A 25272-nucleotide genomic window follows, 5' to 3' on the forward strand; every position below is an offset into this window, starting at 1 on the left:
GATATAAGCATAAACATACAAAAGTTTGGAGTTTGCACAATGCCTGTAAGTGTCAAAACTCAAACATCTAGAAATCCAGTGTACACCGCTGGTAGTATAAAAATAAAGAATTTAAAATTTTTATTTTTAAAAATTGAACATACCTGGCCATCATATTTTCCTCTGTGACCTATTCCTTTGCTGCCAATAAACAACAAGACAAATTGAGACATACAAACTAATTCATTTTTGGCATCAAATACATTAACATCGATAATAAACTGACAAAATTTATGTTTATCAAGAATATCCTTAATTTGTCCTTTCACTGTAAACTGGCCAGATGTCGGGATTGGTTTAAATATCTCTATATATTGTTCACCATGTAAAACCTAAATATAATATAATTTTTATTAAAGTCTTAAACCAATATTAAAATCACGAAGAAAAAAAGCTTAATCTTTTTTATTATTCATAACTTTTTTTTTTATTGTTTTTATTATTCAAATTTCTTTTCTTTTTTTTTTTTTTCAATTATATTTAGTTTTTAATACTAATGTTAAATAAAAAAAAAAAATTTCAATTAATAAAAACTTATTTTATTATATATTTTATTAATCTCAAATCAAAATACAATCAAAAAAATTGAAATAAAAAATTATTAAAATATTTAGATACTATAAAAATATATAAAATAATGTAATGAAAAAAATAATAATTAACAAAAAAATTTTAAAGATAAATAATTAAGAAATTTAAAAACCTTGGATAGATCAATCATGTCCATTCCTGGAATATTTCCCTCAGCTAGTTCACTAAAAACAGCTTTCTATAAAAAATATATATATAGTAAAAATAAGTTGGTTAAATGATAAACTTGGGTTTAATACCAAACCTTTTTTTTTTGCTTTAAAAAAAAAAAAAAAAGTTTCGATCTTAATAATAATAAATTAATACGGTAGCATTGTAGTGCTAGTGGTGTGGTGGTAGAGTGCTCGCTTTGTAAGCAAGAAGTTCTGAGATTGATCCTCACCGCATCCCTGGCAGTACTGTGTTTATTTTGCTTCTCTGAGCACTGGTCTTGTTTGTCAAGGTTTCAGAATTAAAGAGTCAAAGGAGGATTGTAACCAAAATATATAATAAAGTAAAAAAGTCTCCTCAGCTGTTGAACTGTTGTATAACTTACATTATACACGAAGGTGCCACAGCATTTAAGTAAAAAATTATAACATGTATGAAGGTATCACGACATTAAAGCAAAAAATTATATAAGGCATGAAGTGGTAACAGTAATAAAGTAAAAAATAGAGAGAGTGATAGCAAAGGTTAAACTAGTTGTATGAAAACATTTTCTTGTTAGTATTCTTAATTTCCTAATTTTTTTGGCTCCTAATTTTACTTTACTATCTTCTTCTGCATGATTTATGTTGCCTTGAAGCTTTAAGAAGTAATTTTTTTATGGATGTTTTAAATGATTTTATATGAACAAATTTTAAAAAAATTTTAATCCTAATTTAAAATTTGTAGAAAAAAATAATAAAATAAAAAGCTTAAACTTAAGATAAAGTTTATTGATATAATGATAAGTCATGTACTATATTAAGTTACAAAAATCTTGTGTGCAAAATTTTTCTTTATTTCTCTATTAAACAATTATCAATTGTTTAATAGAGAAATAAATGGCTAAATTTTTATTGATAAAAGCTTTCTATAACTTAGAATAATGCAACTCTTACTATAAAAATTGAGAATTAAAATTAATTACATGATGTAGATGGATCAATATATATGATATATATGATAAGACACCTAATGGAATCTTCAACCACTCAGATTCAATTAAAGCCAATAAACCATTTTTATTTGTTGGTTTTTGACCTTCTTTTTGACAATCTAGGTGTTCCTATAAATGCTCAATTGGATTGAGATCAGGACTTTGCAATGGCCGCTCAAGAACGCAAATTTTTTTGGTGGCAAAATAAATTCTTAACAGAGACTGCTGTATGGGTTGGATCATGGTCTTGTTAAAATATCTACCTTTGTGGCATTTTATCATAGATGATCTCTTAATACACATGCTGACCCATTTGTGTTTATGTAACTACAATTTTTTAATACTAATCATTAAAAAATTGAGATTAAAATGCTATAACATAAGCTAAGTACAATTTTAGTTATCTAGGTAAAAAAAAAATCAAATACAAGTTTGCTAAAATAATCCAGAAAAAAGTGTTATTTGGAAAAAATATTTTGAAATTTTATATAGAAATTCCATCAGGCTCATATATAATAATTTTAAAAGCATGTAAAGATCCAAAAACCAACTGTTGGAATTGTTATAAAACGTTATAAGGAGAATGAAACAATAAACAGAAAGCAAGGAAGTGGTGGAAAATAAAGACTTGATGAAAGAGTAATAGCTGATGCAACTCATTGAATCCAATTCAGTCAAAACAAGATTTAGCTACAATCTTTAAATACAGAATATCTTTTATTTAAAGAGTATTGATAAAAAAATCAGAAAATTTATCCAAAAAAATACATACCAAAAAGGTCACTTCATAAAAAAATGAAGGCATTTGGACAAACTAAAAATTTGCTCAAAAAAATATATGGGCATTTTAGAAAATGAAACTTACTGTAAAAAAGTTCACTTGATACTTCTAGGTAACCAATACTATTATTAGCCAAAAAATTATAAAGCGTCTGACAGATTTAAATACATTAGAGATGAAAAATTACCTTGCAAATTTCTTGAATGACAGCCTGTGTGGATTTGTGGCTTTAAAACCTATGCGTGACTGAATGGCGGAAAAATAACTTTTTCTTCTAATTAAAAAAATTACCAACTTTATTTTTTTCGAGGAATAATAACTGATAGGTTTTATCATGCATTAGATAGATGTGGAGAGGTTAAGGCTATCGCTCCCAACATTTCTAAAGCCTTTTATAAAATCTGACATGCTGGTCATCTCCATCATTTCCTGCAACTTCGGGGTTCCTCAAGGTTCTATGGTTGGCCCTACACTTTTCTTAAAATTACATTAACAATAACCCAGAAAATCTCACATCTAAGGTAGCATTGTTTGGTGATTATACTACCATTTATTCTTGTCTTGATAAGAATTTAAAACTCTCTGATTGCTTGAATCTCTGATTGCTTGAACCTTTGATTGCTTGAATCTCTTATTGCTTTAATCTCTGATTGCTTGAATCTCTGATTGCTTGAATCTCTGATTGCTTGAATCTCTGATTGCTTGAATCTCTGATTGCTTGAATCTCTGATTGCTTGAATAGGGCATTTGAGCTTGAAAAGGAAAAAGAAAACTTTTTTTTTAGCTAATCGTTATTGCAATAATCTAGATCTTCCTATATTTATAAATGGTAATGTACCCAATAAGTCATCTAACCTTCACCTTCTTAGATTAACTCTTACTGTGACTGTTCCTAATTGCTCCAAAAAATTTTATTCGTCAGCTTTTTTTCCTCAAACATCATTTCTTTGGAATACGCTCCCTTTATCTTGTTTTCCTGAATCATATAATTTGTAACTAGAAATCCAGTGTACACCAAGTCATCTGTTAGTCATTATCTTGCTTTATAAAATTCATTTTTTCTTTTCCAGTAACTTCCAACTCTTATAGTGGTTACTTGCAACCTTGTTGAATTTGAAGATGTTTAAAAAAAAACTGGAAAAAATAAGTTTGGTTTTTCTCAGGGAAGTTCTGTAGAAAATATCTAGGTAACTGTCATGAGCAGCAAGTCATCAAATCTTACTGGGCAATAGTGAAGGAAATACTGAGGAAAAGAGACAAATGTGCAAATAGTGTTTAAAAGTTCCAAGATTTATAGATTAATGCTACAAAAAAGTGACACAAAGTCAAATTGTAAATTTGATGGGGGGTACTGATTCCATGTGGTAAACTCGAGGCTAATATTTTTTAAATATTTTTTTTTTAATAAAAACTAAATATGTACAACACCGTTAAAAGAAAATTTGATCATAGAGGTATCAAAAAAACTTTTTTTAATAACTTAACAAAAATATACAACTTACTTTGAGAACTTCATTTATTTATTTTATATTTTTACAGATATTGATGAAAAGTCAGATTTTTATTCTTTAAATAAGTTTGAGTCATGTCTTTTTATGCCAAAGTACTATATAGCAATTGTTATATGTGCACACATGCCAAAAATGTATGCACCAGCTTTGCCAGTACAATACCATTTTTATTCTTTTTTTTTTTTTTTTTAATTCACCTCCCCAAAGCCATGAATGCCACTACAGTCAAGGAGGCTACTTTAGTTGTGTTATCTTGTTGTTGTTAATCTTTTTTTGTTGCTGAAAAATGACATCAGTGTTGCAATTTTTAAAAGATCTACAGATGACTGAAAATGGTTGAATCATTTTTTTATAATTGCAGTTTTAAAGTCATTCTTGATAGATAATACTTACTTTCATTTCCAGGAACTTCTGAGGTACCACAAGGTTCCATCCTTGATCTTCCTGATTATCTTTCATTTAAAGTGGTATTAATTAATGATCTTGAATATGACTGCTAAAAATTATTGTAAAAACTGAGTTCTTTACTTCTTAGTCTTCTCAGATAACCTCTCACTAACAATCTGTTATAGAAACCAGATATTTGACATTACAAAGTTAGACTTAAGTTTTTTCTCTTTATTGTGCTCGCCAATTTTTTACACTTGATTCCATTTTTTAGCACTATAAATTTCATATTTATCCTTTTATGGATGCTGTAGTCAACTTAGGCTGGTTCTTCTAACAATGACCTTTCTCTTTTAGACAAAGTCCAAAATACAAATGAGAGTTAGAGCTGCACTAGTTGCCAAGCATGAGCCATTGCTCTATTGTTGTAAGAATGCATTGTTTTCTCTCTTCCACAAATACTACTAAATATTATGATCAATGCTCACGCAAGCTATCATCATTTGAAGAAAAACCATGAAGCTTTTGAGTTCTCTCAATTTTTTATGCTTTCCTGACTCATTCAACTTATTGACTCATAAAACTCTCTCTTTTGTTTTCTGTTAACTCTCAACATAAATAGTGGTTTTCTGTTAACTCGCAACATAAATAAAGGTAGCTTGCATTACTATTGGAAGTTAACTTGTTTTGCATTTTTTTTTTAAAAACTGGAATTAAATTTCATGTTTAAATTATATTAAAAATTTAATGAATAGAAAAAACTTTTTCTGATATAAAAATTGGTTGGTTTTAAATTGCTTATTAGTTATAGGATTTAAATTGCTTATTAGTTATAATGGAATAAAAAAAATATGATTGATATGAATGAAAAAAAAGTAGTAGCAAGCATTAGAAAATATTTTTCTGAAAATCTATTCTGTAAATTCCGCACGTACTTGCCGTACAAAACAGGAAACCAATATGACATTAATAATGTCATGTATGTTTTCATTGATGCATCAAAACACATAACACAGCAACATTATGTATTAAAGTAATTTTTCTTTTACACAATAAAATTAGCACATTTCAACACTTACGCATTTTAAATGTATAAAATATAGTAAAAGTATTCATTAAAGAAAATGCAAACATACAGACCAGATTTTTCCAAAATCTGGTCTGTATGTTTGCATCCAGACCAGATTTTGGACATACAATCCAGACATACAAAAATAAATTATTTAGTGGTCTCTTAATAGGTAGATAATTAACAAATAGGACTTTGTTAAATTGTAAAAAAGAGATGTAATAACTATTTAGAGATTTTAGTATGTTATACATAGTTTGAACTTGGATAACTTGTCTACTAACAGTTTAATTTTGAATGAATACAGTTTCTACTAATACCAAACCACTTAATATGCTTTTTTAACAATTAATGTGCTTTTCTATTTGTTTTACTTAAGTGCTTTTCCTGGTTGCTCTACTTAAAGTTTTCAGAATTTTGACCTTCTATAAAAAATGTAGATTTCGTTGAATACTTTAGTATTGATTTTTTACTTTAATTTTAATTGATTATTGTATATAATTATTAATATTTTAAACAGTTTTTTCTCTTCAGATCAAACATTTTTTGTGTGCAATTTAATCTCAACATTGAAAAAAAAAATTGAGAAAAAAACGGAGAAATTTGAAATATTATTGAAAAAACTTTTATATAAAGGAGGCTAAGTAATAAAAACAAAAAAAAACAAAAAAATGTTCAGAGTAAACACAGATTCAATTTAAACAGTAATATAAGTAACACAAATTATAGTCAACAGTAACCGTAACCCTAAAAATTATTGCGGCAAGTTGCAGATTTTATCTTTTTTTTAAAAAAATTGCGACCCTAAATAGGGCCTTTAAAATATATAGGTTTTAGTATTTAGTCGTGTTTCTGTGAGCTTTTATTACTTGTTTCAGACAATTTTGCATAGATGAAGCAAGCCAATTGCATAACTCTTTGCTAATTTCTGTGCACCAGGTCAATTTGAGAGATTCAGTTAATTTCTTCACCAATCCTGTATCATAGCATTGTATTTTGTCCTTCATTATTTTTCAAAGGTTTTTAATTGGGTTGAGATCAGGGCTGTTTCCTGGCAATTCTAGAACATTTACATTGTGTTCATTAAGCCAATCCTTGACTTTTTTGGACATGTGGCAAGGAGCTAAGTCATGTTGGAAAGTTGCTGTTCCATGGAACCGCATAAATTGCAGAAGATGGTTATCAAGGAATTTAATAAATCTCCATTCATTATTACATTTGGAGGCAAGAAATTAGTCCTCCCCATTCAACTGCTCAAAAAAACCCCCAAACAATAACACCAGGGGAGTGTTTCACAGTCTTTTTTATGTAGGCTGGGTCGCAGGGGTTGCTGCCAATGGGCCAACGCACGCCCATTCGACAACTTGAAATGCTGCAAACTTTGACTCTTTGCTAAACATTACTTTTTTCCAATTGACATCATCCCAATGCAAATAACGTTTAGCAAAATCAAGTCATTTCTTCCTCATGTCAGGTGTGATAAGTGGTTTTTTTGGCACAACGGCGCAAAGGCAATTTGAGTTCATTTTACAGCCTATGCTACACTGCCCTAATGGCAACATTTCCAAACAATTCAGGATTCTCAAACTTTAATTGGCATGCAGAAATAAAGGGATTAACTACTGCACATTTTACAATTTTATCTGCACTCCTAGTTGTTTTCCTTGGTCTTCCGGATGCTTTTTTCCCTAATGGGGGTCTTGCATTCAGGATCTGCCAAATACACTGACTCCAATACACTGAATTGAAACAGTTTAGTATGCATTATTATATAGAGGAATTACTGCTCGTTATAATAGAAAACAGTTGGTTTTGATAAAATGAGTATAACTATTTTAAACATCCCACAATTTATGCCTGCTTCATATTGTAGTAAAAAGGACTTCACTACAAAAGGCAGAAACCCGAACTACACCCAAATTTGTAAAGCACTTTTATTTTTGATGAAATAATATGGACAGAGAGAGATAAATTGTTGTTTTTTTTTGTTTTGTTTTGATTTTCATCTTTTTCATAAAATTTATTTTAGGCTTTAATTTCTATTAATAAATACATTATTTAGAAATTTTAGTTATAGTTGTATCTTACTAATTTATATCTAATTCTATTATTAAAAAAAAAAAAAGCGTTTTTTATCTTTTTGTTATATTTTTGTTATCCTACTTCAAATAAAATATTTTTAACTGAATTCTTTATGTTTATATTATATGCAATGTGTACCAATAGAAATTTGTAACTATCATCATTCAGATTCAGATTATTATTTAGATTTTAAAGCATTTCATTGATGCAGTTGGAAAAGAAATTACTTTACCTAAAAAATTAACTCAATAGTTTATCACAAGACTGTAGCTAACACTAGATACTTGATTTGGAGTTTCAGATTTAGTGTTCAAACCATTGACAATATTATTTCAAAATTGCTACAAATTTTGTAGCAAAAACAAAGCTACAGTTATTTTTGGTTGGCAAAGTTAAAATTTTTAGAGTCAGTATAAGTACACAAAAAACATGTCAGTATAGTAAGTATAATAAAACAGAAAAAAATTAAATTACAAATTAAAAATTGTTTTTCCGGTTTTCCTTCCTAAACATTTTTTTTTTTTTTACTCGATTAAATTTTAAATTATGTAATTTTAATATAATAATAAACTAATAAACTTTAAATAAATGAATTAACTAAATTAACATAATTTTATTATTTGCTACTAGCTAATTTTTTTTTAAATAAAAAATTATTTGTAGTTGCAATGTCACAATTAGAAATTTAAGAAATAATCATTTTAAAAACTCAAAAATTTAAGATATTTTAATTCATTTATGCAAATGTCAAGAAAAGAAAGAAATTTGTAAATACTAAAGATTTTTTAAAAGGCAATATTAAATTTAATTATTTAATATTAAAAAAAATATAAAAGAAAATAAACATTTCTTTATAATAATAATAAAAAAGCTTTTAAATAATATTTAAAGCATTAATTGATTTTATTGCAGTAATTTAAAAAAGTTGTCTTTAAAAATGTCTTTAAAAAATAAAGAGAATTTTATGACGCCAAATATCGCGTTAAGCATTTTTTTATTTAAAACACTGTATATTGAAATAAAAAACTTTAAAAAATCACAGTAAAAATGCTTTGGCAGCCATTGCGCCAACAACTATTTATCAGCGGTTCGGATATTAGTACCCATCCAAATAATATTTAGAACATTTGCTTAAAATGTGTTAATTAATTACAATTGGTATAAAAAATTTAAAAAACATGTTGAAATAAAATTAAAAATATGAGGAATGGATTTACCATGACTCATTTAATACGGATCATGGTAAGTCTATTCCACCCCAACCATTTCTATACGTATTCTTTATATAGTCTTTTTACTTCAATAATTTTTAGTAAGTTTTATTTTTAGTAAGTGGTACAAAATAAAAATCTTTAAAATGTTTGTTTTGAGTTAACAATTGATGCTCAATAATTTTTAACTTCTTATTGTAAAACTGTTAACTTTTATTTAATAAAAAACAGAAATGGGCTTATTAATTATTTTTCAGGCTCTCTGCAGCTTATAACCTTCACTTCGTTAACTAATTTTGAAAAAAAATTTGAAAATAAAATCTTTTTCCCTATAAGTAAGAAAGTTGTTTTTTTAATGTGTTAAACACACAAACTTAACTAATTACCTAAGCACAATAACAACAAAGTACCTCTACCATGACATATGCACAACAAATTTCCCCCGGTGTTTTGATGTTTTTATAAATTTTAGACTTTTTTAAAAATTCTATCCTTTTGTTTGTTAAAGTATATAATATCTTTATATATGTTATGTATATAATATGTATTTAACTAAACTGTTTTATTTTGTATTTTAGAAAACTGAAAAAAATTTCTTAAAGAATAATAATAAATGTGCAAGCGAAAGGATTTGAACCCCTTTAACGCACTTCAGAAAGTGGAGCAAGTTAACCACTTCGCCACTAAGACATACAATACTATGACATACTTTAATTTTTAACTAAATACTATAATTTTTAAATTTATAATTTTTATTTAAAAAATAAGAGGTACAACTTTATAGAAATTCAAAAGCATACAAAAGCATAGAACTTCAAGTATTTCTTCGAGCTCATTAAAACAAAGACCTCCTTTAACATGCTGCACAACTGCTTGTGAGCATTTAAAGACATCAAAACAAATTAAATCATTTAAAAAAGTGATATAAACCAAAATTAAGAAGTAATTCTCAAGTGAAAGCAAAACTGTAAAAGTAAAACTGTAAAACTTGATATAACTTTTAACATTACATAATTTGAAGTTTACATAAGGTATTTATTTACATATACTTTTGTTCCTATTTTTTTATTAAAAAGTGCTGCAACTCTTTCTTGTCATTAACTTGGCTTTAATGGCTGCCATAAGTTCTGTGCAAACATACACAAATGAGTAATGACAGCAACTGCATTAAGTTTAATAACAATATATTATAGGATTAGCATTACACCACTTTTAATGTGGAACGTGATGTAATTAATGTGGATAGTTTTGTAAATGACATTAAGAAATTTTAAATACAACATAATACAATGTTAAACAACATCTCACTGTTTTTTTGCAATTATTTTATTAATACCAGAGATAAAAATAAAAGAGATAAAAATTTTAATTACATAAAAAACTTTTGAACTTAAAGCTTTTTTTTATGTTATGAGTTTTTATATTTAATACATCTAAAAAAAAATTTGTAACCTGTGACAGAATGGCAGCAAATGTAGGAATAGCACTGAAATATGCATGACCTTCATATAGAAACTGACTATCATCAGGTAAACTAGATCCAACACTTAAAGCATATTTAATTATATCATTTTGGTCATAGATAACAGTTATAGTTGGAAACTTATACGACCTGACTTTTTCTAGCAAACTTGCTGAAGAAGACAGAGGCTCTAAAGGTAAATCTCCTATAGATTCCATAATTTTATTTGAAGCTTCTTGTACAGATTTTGGATTATATGACAAGCTAAAATCACTTATCTTTGTCCAATTTTTTTGAACACATTCAACAGTTGGATTGTCACCAATATACTTTCTAAGTTGTATACCTTGAGAACGCTGAAGTCGAGTTTTACAAGCAAAACCACCTGCAGCTTCCAAGATAATACCAGTATCAACGCAAGATTCATGACACATAAATACTACAAATGGAGCAACATGCTCTGGAAGCAGTCCAGCACCAGGAAGGATATCTGCAGTCATTCGTGTTTCTGCAATTGGAGCAATAACATTAACATTTATATTTGCTTTTTTTCCTTCAATACTTAAAGTATTCATAAGTCCAATTAATGCAGCTTTTGCAGCAGAATAATTTGCCTGACCAAAGTTGCCATACAAACCAGCTGGAGAACTGGTCATAATAATTCGACCAAATTTTTGCTTTTGCATATAAGGCCACACAGCTTGTGTACATTTGAATGCACCATCAACATGTACCTAAAGAAGAAAACAAAAAATACAGTATTTAAATAAAACCTGACACAGTTTTGAAATATTTTCAAAATAAAGAGTTATAAAAAACTGTATAATATGATTTATCTACTTTAAAGATCTGTTCCCAATCTTTATCAGACATCTTTGAAAATGATCGATCTCTCAAAATTCCAGCATTATTAATTAGAATATCAACTTTACCAAACTCTTGAATTGCAGTTTTAATTATTTGTTCACCATTTTCAACTGAATCATAGTTTGCTACAGCCTTTCCTATAAATAAAGATTAAAGATATATATCCTATAAATAAAGATTATATATATATATATATATATATATATATTTTTTTTTGTTTTTTTTTTTTGTTATTCGCCTCCTCAAGGCTGAGAAGCCCACTACAGACGAGGAGGCTACTTGATAGTGGTTATAACCTTGACGAACAAGGCCGCAGAGAAACAAGTTGAGCGCGGTACTACCAGGGATGTGGGCAGTACTACCAGGGATGTGATGTATATATATATATATATATATATATATATATATATATATATATATATATATATATATATATATATATATATATCCTATAAATAAAGATTGAAACCACAAACGCCACATTCCAGCAGGAAAGAAAACAAGATTCAGTTAAGCACTTGTAGTTTGGACAGTATTTCTTGAGAAATTGACTGTGATAGGAATCTTACTTGGACAATGAAATGCGGTAGTGGTGTAGTGGTAAAGCGCTCACTTCATAACCGAGAGGTTCCGAGTTCGATCCCTACCACGTCCCTGGTAGTACCGCGCTCAACTCGTTTCTCCGCACAGCGGCCTTGTTCGTCAAGGTTTGTGTTTTGGAGGTATAGAGTTGAGAGAGGGTTATACCACAAATAAGTAGACTCCTCGTCTGTAGTGGCCTTCTCGGCCTTGAGGAGGTGAATTAACAAAAAAACAAAAAAAATATATATAGATAACAAATTGTTACTAGTTTTTCTTACTTTTGCACCATATGGGGTTTTCAGAAAAAAAAGAAAAAAAAAAGAATAAAAGATTGGTGCCTCATGCCATCTAAATAAGAGAACTCAGTGAGAGGGTTGCCATTCATCAATATAGGAATGTCAACAGTATTGGGAATAATTGTTTCCAGTAAGTAACTGAGTTTTGCTGGAGTTAAAACTCACAAGCCATTACAAGCCTGAAGCTGTTACGGAAGTGATATCAGGTTCAAGATCAGCTGTTTGTTATAAGAAAAGAGAAGGCTTTTTTTCAAGACAGGATTATAAAGTTGAGTCATCAGCAAATAGAGCCACTATAGATGTATAGTTGTCAGGATGATTATTAATGTAGATGAAAACAATACAGGACCCAGGAACTTTGAGGTACCCGAGAAGTTACTGGAAATGAAGAAGATTGTTGGCCTTCAAGGATGATTTTAATAAAGCGGTTAGGAAGAAATGATTTAATAATCTCAAAAACTTTCTTGTATTTCACTACACCATATGAAGCAAGCTTATAGAGAAGATCAGCATGCTAAACTTTATCTAAGATTTTAGATTCGTTAAGAGCAAATGTCCATGCCTCACCACCTCCATCTAATGTACAATAAAACCTTTCAGTAACACAAGTGAACAAGTCAACCATAGAGTGAGAAGATTGAAAAGACAGTAAGTTATTTGACTCAAGACGAGAAATTTGTTGATTAAAGACTTGAAGACCTTGCCAATAACAGAGAGAGAACTGATAATAGTTACAAGGGTCAGAATGTTCACTGGAGTTTTTAAAAACTGGAACCACAGATGCCATATTCCAGCAGGCAGGAAAACAAGACTCAGTCAAGCACTTATTGAATAGTTTAGAGAGAATTGAAGAAAATTCTGGAAGGAAGGAAAAGTATGGTCATAAGATTCAAGAGTCAAAAAAAAAGAAAAGTTTTTTGCAAATAGTTCTGCCTTATTCTTGGGAGAGGTAATAACATCAGTCTTATGAATTAGAAAAGAAATGTTAGAATTACTTTTGTTAATGAGGCTGTTAAAGATTTTCCAAAAGTCTCTAGAGCCTAACATTTGAGGTAAGATACAAGATTTTGTAAACTGCGAACATGGAGCTTAGCATCAGACAGCACCTTTAAACACTGATTTCTTGCAATAAGGAATAATATTTTATAAATAATAATCTTAGAAAGCAAGCATTCCAACACCATTTATAATAATGTCTAGAAAAAACATTTATGCAAATCAAAAAATTGCTTTCACATTACAGGAAACAGTAAATTTTAAAATGTTTATTGAACTTATCATTTATTTTCAATTTAAATTAATTAATCTTTTATTGAAAAATATTATTAATCAATTGCATAATTACAATAGATTGTGGACACATGCACACAATTTATAGTACTTATGCAATTATATTAAAGCTATTAAATTTAATGTGAGAAATAAAATATTATGCAATTAAAGCTGCATCTTAAATTACAAATAAAAGAGTAATAATTAATTCAAGCTTTGTATTTTTCTTGATTTTAAACAACTTTGATCTTAAACAATTTGAGTGGAGAAAATGGGTTGAAAGCATATGGATGTTAGTTTATTAACAAGGCTACTATTTAATGCTACTATAATGGTGAATGTTAAATGTAAACTTGACTTAAGTAAGAGACAAATACTTAGTAAAGCAATTATCTCAACCAATTTACAATAACAATACAAAATATTTCAATATGGCTGCAACAATAACAAGGATATGCAACATGACACATTTAACACTCTGATATTTAACAGATTTAGAGTGATAGTATTTAAAAGCCTTAATCAAAAAGTTTTATAGAGAAAAAAACAATCAAAAACATTTTAATAATAAAGGCTTAAAAATATAATGGTAAAAACAAGAATAAAGGATTTAAATAAATAAAAATTAAGAAACAAGAAAAAAAAAAGAAACAAATAAAAAAAGCTAAAAGAAAAAAAAAATTCAAAAATAGAAAATTATAAAAAAGTAAGAAAATATTTTCTACCCCTAATATTTTATGGAAAGAAAAGAAAACAATTTGAATTAATTTTGTGCATTGTTTAAATGTCATGTATTTATGTATATAAATAATGTTAAATGTATTTATTTTTTTGCATTTTTTTTCTGTCAATTTAGTTTTTTTTTTATTCTTACTCCTTTAATATTTTTGTTCTGATTTTTTTAATATTATTGTTCTTATGACATTTTTTTTATTACTTATTTTTTGTAGTTTTTTTTATTTCTTATTATTTCCTTGTCTTTTTTGTTTATTTCATTTGTTTATTTTATTAAAGCGTCACTTCATTGACTAGTTTTTGACAATTAGTGACACTGGTCTTAACTTTGTAAATTATAATTATATTTGTAATTTTTAATTTTATGGTTAAATAAATGGATAAAAATAAATCGAGGGGGGAATTTTTTTGAATTTTTAGCAAGTTCATTAAAGACAATTATTTGAGAATACTTGTCTAAAAAATTTGAATTGGAACTTATTATCTTATATAATTTGGATACCAAAGAAGCTATACTTTGGCATAAATGGAAATTTAGTCCGAAGTAAATTTAATTTTAAAAGTAATCTAATAATAATAATAATAATAATAATATAAACAATAATTATTAACTTTACTTTATATTAATATTATTATTTATTAATTTTTTAACATCATCACTTCCAACAAGGCTGAAAGCAACCACTATTAGAGTTGGAAGTTACTGGAGGAGAAAAGATGATGTTTATAGAGCAAGATAACAATTGACAGATAACTTAAAATATTGCTAACTATATGAATCAGGAAAACAAGATGAAGGAAGCAAATTCCAAAGAACTGATGTTTGAGGAAAAAAACTGGACAAATAAGAATTTTTAGAGCACTTAAGAACTTAGTCACCATAAAAAGATGAGACTCAATAGAGTAACACGAGAATGAATTTTAGTAGATAGCACAAGAGAGCTAGCTCTTTAGAGCAGTGCCTATTATAGTATTTATAGAAAAGAGAAAGTGAAACAACATTACAATGATGTGATAATGGTTGGAGGTTGGCTGCAAGAGCAGGTCCAACTATGTTTACAATGCGTTATTGCACCTTGTCTAAAAGAGAAAGGGCATGATTGGAAGAATCGCCCTAGACATGGCAACTGAGTTTGAGATTTATAGAGATAAAGAATAGAATCGGGAGTAAAAAAGTGACAAGAATGATAAAGAGATGCAACCTTAGCAGATGCTAATTTTTCAATTGTTTTGATATATGGTTTCTAAGAAAGATCGGAAGTAAGAGTCAATCCTAGAATATGAAGGGTAGATGACTCATCGAGTATTAGAAATAACAATAAATAAAAGAAATAAAAAATAAAATAATTAGGAATTAAGAAAAAGGATTAAAAATTAAAACTATTAACTTTAGAAAATAAAAAATTACCTCCAGCATTAATAATTTCTTTAACTACTTGATCTGCCAATAATGTGCTACTACCTTCACCTTTAAAACTGCCACCTAGGTCATTGACAACAACTTGTGCACCACGTTTAGCAAACTCTAAGGCATATTCTCTACCAAGCCCACCTCCAGCACCAGTTATCACAGCAACACGACCAGCAAAGGATAGAGAAGACATTTATGAATTTGTTACACTCAAATACTTTTAAAATTTATATATATATACATATATATATATATATATATATATATATATATATATATATATATATATATATATACATTCTAACTTATATATACTTATTATATAATAATATTTATTATTATTCATAAATATAATAATTATATATAAACATATTATTATATATAAATATACTTAATGGTTGCTATACCACATTATAAATGTTAAACAAAATTATATATTTATTTAATTTTATTTAACAGTTAGTTTTTGTTTGTAATTTAATGTTTTGCATGTAAATAGTCCTAATTTTTATGTTTAGGACTAATTACATGTAATGAGCCCTAAACATTAATTTCCATGTTTTTACATATTATTGCATGTAATTAGGGCTAATTACATGTAACTGACTCTAACTTACATGTTTAGGAGCCAATGTCATCAATGAGTGTATAAGTGCAAAGCAAAAATTTTTATTCTTCAAAAACTCCTAGTAGTTTTTAAAGATTAAAAATTAAAAAATAGTTAACAATTAGGACCAGGGTGGAAAATAAGAATCGAAGACGAGCTGTCAATTTGACTCGTTGACACATTAAATTGACAGTCAATTTTTTTTTTTTTTTTTTGACAGTCAAAATTTTCTTTTTTTTTTTGTTTAAATATTTACCTTAGAATTAGTTCTTCATGACTGAACTTTATTGTAAATAATAAACTAATAAATACAAAAATAAATTAAAATGAAAATTAAAGAATTCATGATAAACAGCGTTTTTAATGTGTTTGGATTGACATTTAGTAATAATGGGCAAAATTTTAGTTTACATAATGTAACCATAAAACAAAATCAAGAAAAAAAAAATGTTAATAGTAATACAAAATAGTTTTTGTGATCAAAATAAAACATTAGTTGGTGTAATGTATCAAAGTGAAGTATTTTGAACTTTATTTGTTTACCTTTTTTTTTTGACTTGCATTTCTCTCAAAACCGTGTTTTATGGGTTGGCGACAGATTTTTTTTTAACTAATTATCAAATTAATTTGAAATTTGGCCCACTTATTTAATGTATTAGTGTTTACAGCATACATTAAAATAATCTTTACTGTTTCTCTCAATTAATTTTTTTCAGGATTTTGTGCTCTTAATTACCCCACTTTTGCCCAAATTTAGAAAAATGCTCATATTTTATTGAGCTAATTTAAATCTTTTAGTCCACAACACAATGACATAATATATCTCCAGCCAAAATTTCAATCATAAATTATGAACAGTTGCTAAAAAATCAGTTGCTATATTCCAATTTTTGACCGTTAATGGTAAACAAATAATAATTTAAATTTTTTTTAGCTTTCTTATGGTATATTATACCATAAGAAATATATTTCTATATTATACCATAATATAGAAAAAAATATATATTTGTAAAAGTATCATTTTTTTATCTAATTACTGTATTACCTTAAGCAAAGCAAAAAAATAAATAGATATAGTTTATGTCATAATTATAATATTCGACAACAAAGCATATCTTAATATATGTCATATCGCTCAAAATTTAAATGATTTTTTTTCAAAGTATATTATTCAAAATTTAAATGTTTTTCATCTTATTCAACAGGTCAACCATGACCAGCAAGAATTCATTTTGGGAGGTTAAATTAGCAATTTTAGTGATTTCGGTTGGTCGTTGACCATTAAGCAGTCAATATTTTCCACGCTGATTAAAACACTTTTGAGAATGTGGAAGAAACATTAAATTGGTTTTAATAATTATTATCAGTTAAATAACCAAATAAATTTCAATCTACAACAACAAAAAAAGCACGAATCAGAAATTAGGTTAAGCACAATCCAATCAGAACCTGATATGATTCCACCCCTGGGATGGTGTAGAATCACCCCTTGAAACCAGCCCTTAATTTGAATGATTAAGGTGAATAAATTGTTCAAAAAATAAAAAATAAGCAATAAGAATATATAATAAGTAAAAATAAGAATATATAACAAAACCTAATTAGAATTTATTTTTTAATTTATCTATTGAAATTTATCTGACTTTTTTTCCTCTCCAAAATTTTGGTTTATTGTCACTAGCAACAATTTTTCCAGCAGATCTCCGTAGGTCTTTACGCTCTTTTTTATGGATTTTATTTTCCTCTTCTTTTTTCGTATCTCTCTTAGATGACAGTTTAAAAGTCATTTCTTTGCTTCCTAAAGCAGTTCCAGACTCTCTAATTATATCTTTTTGAAAGTCTTGAGATAATATTTCACCAATCGTAACAGAAGATTTCTTTAAACCATTGATTGAAACTGAGTGATTAAGATCTTCTCTCTGCATAGAATATAACTTTAATGCATTTTTCTGCTTTTTAGTCATTTTTTTCTTTTTATCTTTTGATTTGATTGTGTGCCAAGGGTGGAGATCATCATCAGAATCATTTTCAGATTTATCGCTCTGCTGGTTTAACCTTTCTTTTTCATGTTTTGAAACAACTGGATGAAGAAGCTTATACTCTTCACTTTCCATATCAACTTGGAAATCTTTATTCATAAACATGGCACCAAATCGATCATCGCCAAGAGGATTCGATATATCTAAATAGCAAAAAAAAAATATTGATTAAATTATATCAAAAAGGGTCTTCACCAAAAAAATGTATAGCCTGATTTTAATGAAAAATAACAAAAACTGAACTTTTTAAGTTATAAGTAAGATAAGAGAGTTTATAAGAAAATAATTTTCTGCTATGAAAATTCAAGAGGCTATGTGGATGCTATTCACTGGATAGTTAAAACCACAGCCCAAATAAATATTTTATTATCTTACCTATTTATTATTTTATTATTATTTATTTTTTTATGATTTATAATAAGAAAATAAATATCTATTTTATGTCTTATTATTTCATTGTATTTTGAGGTATTTTTGTGCATAAAAAACACTTAACATAATAATAATATTTAGGCACAGTCAATAATACTTTTTACCAAAAAAAATATTTTTAACAAAAACCACAGATTTTTGTTAGAAAATATTTTATCTTTAATATGGCATTTAGAACAGAAAATGCATATAATGGTACAGACTTAAGACAAGGTCACAGGTAATCACATATAAACAATTGAAAATATCTAACAATAACTTACAAAAACAAAACTTGTTAAATAAGAAAAAAAAATGACTCTAACATTTCGGCATAACAAACGATTTACTTTAATAAAAAGTTTGTTTCTGAATCGCTTCAGAAACAAACTTTTTCAAAAGCAAAAAGAAATCGCTTAACAACTAAGAGCCATAAAACTAGAATTCATTTCACAAAATTTAAAAGTGAAAAATATTGAAAACAGCAGTTATAAAAATCGTACAAGTATAACTACCCCTCAAATAAATAACTACCCCTCAAATAAATATTTTTTTTTTACAGCTGTCGATGCACTTACAAAATCTTTTATAGTTTAAAAACATATTAAAATTACTAAACTATTTATTTTTTGCTTAAATATTTATACTTTTTTTTTTTTACAACACTTCTTAGCACATTTGTTATTTAAATATTGATAAATAAAACATATTAATTATTAAAAAATTAAAATTTTCCTGGAAATTAGGTGCAGTATAAAGCCTTCTCTACAGGGCCTACTGGCTTTGTTTTTTTTCTTTTACAAATATAACAAACAAACAATGTAAGACTAAGTTATTATCAATATATACTATGATTGTTTAGTTCTTTAAACATTTAAAGCCTGATATTAAATTGGCATGATATTAACTATTAACATATTTAAATCATAAAAATTGCAATGTTAATTTTCTCATAGGACAAGTGTAGTTCTTGTGTATTATAAGTGATTTACATTATTTAGGAAATACAGCACGACAAATAAACATTTTTATACAGTATACATATACAGATTTAAAATTAACTTATAGCTAATTATTAATAAAAATTGGTGACTTGGTGCCACTCCTTGATCGGATTTCTGCATGAGTGACACCATCTTAAATCATTACTATTACTATAACTTGTATTAATTTTGTTATGTTTTGTTATTATTATATATTATTGTTATTACTATTGTTCTTATTTTTATTACTATTAACACTTTTGTAAAAATGATTTATAGAAAATAAATAGCTTGTTGTTGGTGGTGGTGGTGGTGTTTATATGTGTATTTTTGCTTATAATGGTCATATACTAGAAATAGACAAAATAAAACAAAAACTATTCCAAAATTTATGTTAAAAAAAACTAAAAACTTGTTTAAAAAACCAAAAAAAAACAACTAGAAAAACACGGGTTTTTTACCCAAAAAAATGCAAGAGGAGAAAAATGTTTTTTTACTTTGCTAACTATGCTTATCATTATAACATATGACTTTTTCAGAAAAAGAAAACAAAAACAAATGAGAAAGAAGATTGCTGCCCCAGACAAACCCTTAGTTAATGCAGCATTACTCCTTTGCAACAGCAGGCTATAAGTTGGTCAATGTGTGTACTGAAGCCCAGGGCAGCAGGCTATTTCAATATAATGTTAGACATGTTCATCAGTCTTGGTTAGGAAGGCATGCAATCGCCATTATATGCCTTCCTAACCAAGACTCTTCATTTTCATTTTGATGGAAAGATAACTTTTCTCTTTTTTTTTGCCAGAAATACGTAGCCTTTGAAAAGTTAGAAAAAATTCCATTGGCAGTAACTTTTAAACTTATTTAATAGCATTTAAATAATATGATAACATTAATAAAGTTCAAATTTCTCAAATTATAATGACTTTAAAAACATTTGTAATTTTTTTCAACATTTGATTCAAACAGTTCAAACAAATCAAACATTTTTTTCTATTAACTTTAATTATTCTTATATAAAGTTAAGTAACAAGACTATTATCTAAAAAAAACCGCAATTTATAACATGAAAATAATTTTTTTTTTAAATATCATTATAAAAAATGCATACTTATATAACTTATTTAATATAAATAAAAATTATATACAACATTCATTAATACTTAAAACAAAAATAATTATCCATAATATGTTACTTTATTTATAAGTGTTTCGCTAATATAAAAACATTAGTAAAGATAAAAGTTTTGATGTTATTTCTAAAAATCTTTTATATTCAGCACGTTTTTGAAATGTTAAAAGCTGTTGTGAAATGTTCAAAACAAAATATTATTTTTGTGATCATATAAAGGCATGCGATCACACCCCTTCCTGAACAAGATTGATATATATACATATATATTGGAATAGCCTTAAAAATATTTTTCATTAAAAAAATTTTTAAAACCAGTGTCTTTTTATTATATAAAACACATTCAGCATATATTTTTCGAATATATGCAGAGATTATTTTTTTTAAACATTTTAACTTTCAACAAGGCCTCAAGTAACCATTACTAGTGTTGGAAGCTACTGGAAAAGATGAAGTTTATAAAGTAAGATAACGATTAACAGACAACTTAAAAGATTGCAAATTATATCAGGAAAACAAGATGAATGGAGCAAATTCCAAAAAACTGATGTTGCAGGAAAAAAACTTAGGCACTTAGGAACAGTCACAGTAAAAAGATGAGACTTTATTGAATGACAAGTAACACAAGAATGACTTTTAGCAGATGGTACAAGAGATGCTAGCTCTTTAGAGCAGCGCCCATTATAGTATTTATAGAAAAGAGAAAAAGAAGCAAGATTATGACGATGTGACAACAGTTGAAGGTTGGCTGCAAGAGTAGGTCTAACTATGTTTACAATGCATTTTTGCACATTATCTAAAAGAGAAAGGGCATCATTCAAAGATCCGCTCCAGAAAAGGCAACAGTATTCCATACAAAGACAGATTTGAGATTTTTGGAGATAAAAAATAGAATTCGGAGTAATAATACAGTGAGCTTGATAAAGAGAAGAGAACCTTAACAGTTGCTTTGAATTTGATATATAGTTTCCACGATAGATCGGAAGTAAGAGTTAATCCTAACAGACAAATGGTTCAATGAGTAAATTACCATTCATAAATAAAGGAAGATCTAGAGTTTTATCTGAGTTTAAGTTTATCAGCCACTGAGAGCCCCATGCTGTAGCAGAAGCAAAATCATTTTCAAGCTCAAATGCCTCCTCCAAGCACTCAGAGAGTGTTGACTTCTTATCAAGACAAGAATAAATGGTACAGCGAATAATGCCATCTTATATGTAAGAAATTCTGGGAGTTCGCTAATGTAAATTTAAAACAATGTAGGGCCATGGATAGAACCTTAAGAGACCCCTGAAGTTACAGGAAATGAAGAAAAGTGATGTCCATTGAGGACAACTTTTATACTAAGATTAGTAAGGAAAGATTCAATAATCTTAAAGATTATACCTGATACACTATAAGAAGAGAGCTTATGGAAAAAACCAGCATCCCAAACTTTATCAAAGGCTTTAGAAATGTCAATAGCAATAGCCTTAACCTCTCCACATCAATCTAATGCACGATAAAACCTACCAATTATTACTGTTAACAAATCAGCAGTAGAACAAGAAGATCGAATCCATATTGATGATCAGAAAGTAAGTTATTAGATTCAAGATGAGATATTAAGTGTTTATTAATTAAAGACTCAAAAACCTTACTTATGACTGGAAGAAGACTAATGAGACGGTAGTTATACGAGTCGAATTGTTCTCCAGAATTTTTGAAAATATTGATAACAGATGCTGCTTGTTAAATAGTTTTAAATGCATAGATGACAGCTCAGGAGAACACTTCTGCCAAACTATAACAGGTATGTTGTCCAAACCACAAGCTGTAAAAAAAAGTCAAAGCAGGAAATCACTTTACAGATACAGAAGCTGGAGTAATACGAACGCCAAGCAATTGATCAACCTGTTTATTGATTTTTTTAGGTAGGATGTGATTAGCGGAATCAGGAGATAAGATTGATGAAAAGTTCTATTTGTGTTAGAGATTAGGAAAGGCAAATGTTGAAGACTTTAACACCTGCAGAATCACTGACACAAGAGCCAAGCCTTCAGTAAGATGAGCATTAAAGTCATAAAGTGATATTGGCTGAAAGATAAAGAGAAAGGGCTTAGTCAATTTGATTAGAAATAACATCAAAAAGAGTGCAGTCCTAAGATGAAAAGTGATACAGTTAATTCCCATTAAGTCAAATACTGGTTAACTCAAATTTTGTTATCTCAAACTGTTACATTTGGTTCCTTGAATTCATCTAATTGATTACTATTATAAATCTTAAGTGGAACCTTGGATAACTCATACTTTTTTAAGTTAAAGTTTGTTAAGTAAAACCCTTTTCTTGTCCTCATTCTCATCAAATTTCTTTGGTTAACTCGAACTTTTACTATGTGAAGTTATGAAATTAAAATAACTTGATCAAAATTTTTTATAGAAGTTATTCCATATAAAACATAAATAACATTAACCTAACATTTTTTTAAATTTTCATTCGTTGTATTTAAATCTGAAACGAATCTGAATAATAACTAAATCTGAACGTTCAAAAACGTAAAATAGTGCTATAATAAAACTGTTACAAAATAAATCTCAATAAAATAGCGTTAAAAAAGCAATTACTTTAAAGTTTTAATAAATTTTCCTAATAAAAGATTGCCTTAGACACAATATTTTTATCAAATAATAAGGAAGTCATTGTATTGCTAAACTTTTTTACAGTTTACAGAGTGAATACAATATGTAGCTTCTTTTACTGAAACATTTTTCACGTTTTTGTTAGAATAATGATGGATATTTAATGTTTATACTCAAGCATTAAATAAAGAAAAATCCCCCTATCTCGAACTAATACCTTGTATTAGCCACAGTTCGAATTAACAAGAACTTGCTTTAGCCTAATCATTTTTCTTGTTCCCTTGGAGGTTCGAGTTATCAAGAATTAACTGTATAGAGCAAAGAGTAAGGTCATAGAGTGAAGTGGTGCTAAACAAAAGCACATAAAAGAATAGTCTGTGGATTCAAACCAAGTTTCCCAATAAATGGGTGAATTCTTACAAATGTAAATGCCCAGGCTAAGCATGTGACTATTGGAGTCTTTATGAAATAAAAGGAAGATTGCCATCAACACAAAATCACAAGGTGAGACAGCTGAATTCAAATTAATTTTAAAAAGAGCACATAGGTTTGATGAACTTTGCAAGAGATCAGACTCACGAATATTAGTGAATGATAGATTTAGAGAACTTGGTGATGACATTGGTTCTTTGTGTTTTATAGTTTTTGGTACTTGAGTCATTTTTTAAATAAGTTAAAGAACTTGACTCAAACCACAGATAGTACTCAGTACACTATGTAATAGTCCAAGCAATTAACCCTAACTTGCAACAAACGGCTCCAAATGTAGTTTCCACAACTCACACCAAAGGTATGAACAGGGACACCTTTCATGCGCAACATGGCACTGTTAGTACTCTGATATTTTACAGCTTTTAACGGAATCAGCCTGACTACCAGTTGGCTTCAAAACCATAAAACTGACTTTTAGAGCTGAACCTTCATTAAGAGATAATTAAATGTGTTGCCTAGCCATAAAAACAGAAACACAAGCAAAACCCATGCAATGAGTCAATAAGATCCAGCGTTCAACATCCTAAATTGGAAACCATGTATTATAAATACATCTACATCAGCCTTATAGATAAAGAAAGGCTGCAAAGCTGGTCAACAGATAGAACTTGTTTACCTAGGAGTCTTTGCCTAGGAGGCCTTCTTAAGATGAGTATTTTTATATTGGGCAGACCTCCTTTGCCTAGGAGGTCTGCCCAAGATGAGTATTTTTATCAAAACAGCATTTCTAGCCTTTACCCAACTAAGAACCCTAAGTCAGAGTTGCCATCTCCTTGTCTTTGTCTAAAAAAGCATATTCTACAAGACAGCAGGCCATGAAACAGGTTGTACTGGGTTACACGTTACCAGTAGCAGGATAACCTGACCTGATATGAATATATAATAGCATGACAATAAACAGATAAAAGACACAAGCAACAATGTCAACTTGATATTCACAAATATCTTTTTTCTCAACAAAATGTTAATATCTGGTGTCATTTGATATTAGAAGCTGTAAATGCCAAAAATATTTGTATGTTTAAGAGTGAAATCAAACTTTCCATTTTCGAAAAACCCTGTTTACATCAAATTTGTTAAATCTATTTAGATTATAATTTATATTTGTTTATTATTCAATTTGCTTTTTCACTTATTTAGGGGCATACTGTTAGTGTCCAACTAATTGGAACAGTGTGTTGTTTAGAACATGTATTCTTGTTCTAATAAAAATATATACATATATAAAATATGTATATATATATACATATATATATATATATATATATATATATATATATATATATATATATATATATATATATATATATATATATATATATATATGTATAAAATACATAAAATATATATTTATAAAAAAAAATATATATATATAATATATATATATATATATATATATATATATATATATATATATATATATATATATATATATATATATATATATATATATATATATATATTCTATATATACATAATATAATATATATTATATATACATAATATAATACATATTATAAATAAAAAGTAAATTATAAATTTGGAAGCTGGCGAGGGCTTTAATACATAAACC

General features: G+C 27.6%; 2 protein-coding genes across 2 annotated transcripts in view; both read right to left on the bottom strand.

The window, feature by feature from the left end:
* The window catches only part of LOC100208540 (peroxisomal multifunctional enzyme type 2), a 32336-nt gene extending 16676 nt beyond the window's left edge, over positions 1–15660 (bottom strand). Inside the window, exons 1-5 of the mRNA XM_065807120.1 lie at positions 15417–15660; positions 11097–11260; positions 10247–10990; positions 743–808; positions 144–371 (exon numbers count right to left, since the gene is read on the bottom strand). Of these exons, the coding sequence (XP_065663192.1) occupies positions 144–371; positions 743–808; positions 10247–10990; positions 11097–11260; positions 15417–15612 (1398 nt within the window). The 5' untranslated portion in view covers positions 15613–15660. The remainder of the gene's footprint in view (positions 1–143; positions 372–742; positions 809–10246; positions 10991–11096; positions 11261–15416) is intronic.
* A 1916-nt stretch (positions 15661–17576) lies between these two features.
* LOC100213124 (nucleolar protein 10) overlaps positions 17577–25272 on the bottom strand; it is a 9348-nt gene continuing 1652 nt past the window's right edge. The window contains exon 2 of the mRNA XM_065807121.1: positions 17577–18208. Within this exon, the coding sequence (XP_065663193.1) occupies positions 17661–18208 (548 nt within the window). The 3' untranslated portion in view covers positions 17577–17660. The remainder of the gene's footprint in view (positions 18209–25272) is intronic.

Source organism: Hydra vulgaris, chromosome 10 (genome assembly GCF_038396675.1).
Source record: "Hydra vulgaris chromosome 10, alternate assembly HydraT2T_AEP".
Classification (NCBI taxonomy): domain Eukaryota; kingdom Metazoa; phylum Cnidaria; class Hydrozoa; order Anthoathecata; family Hydridae; genus Hydra; species Hydra vulgaris.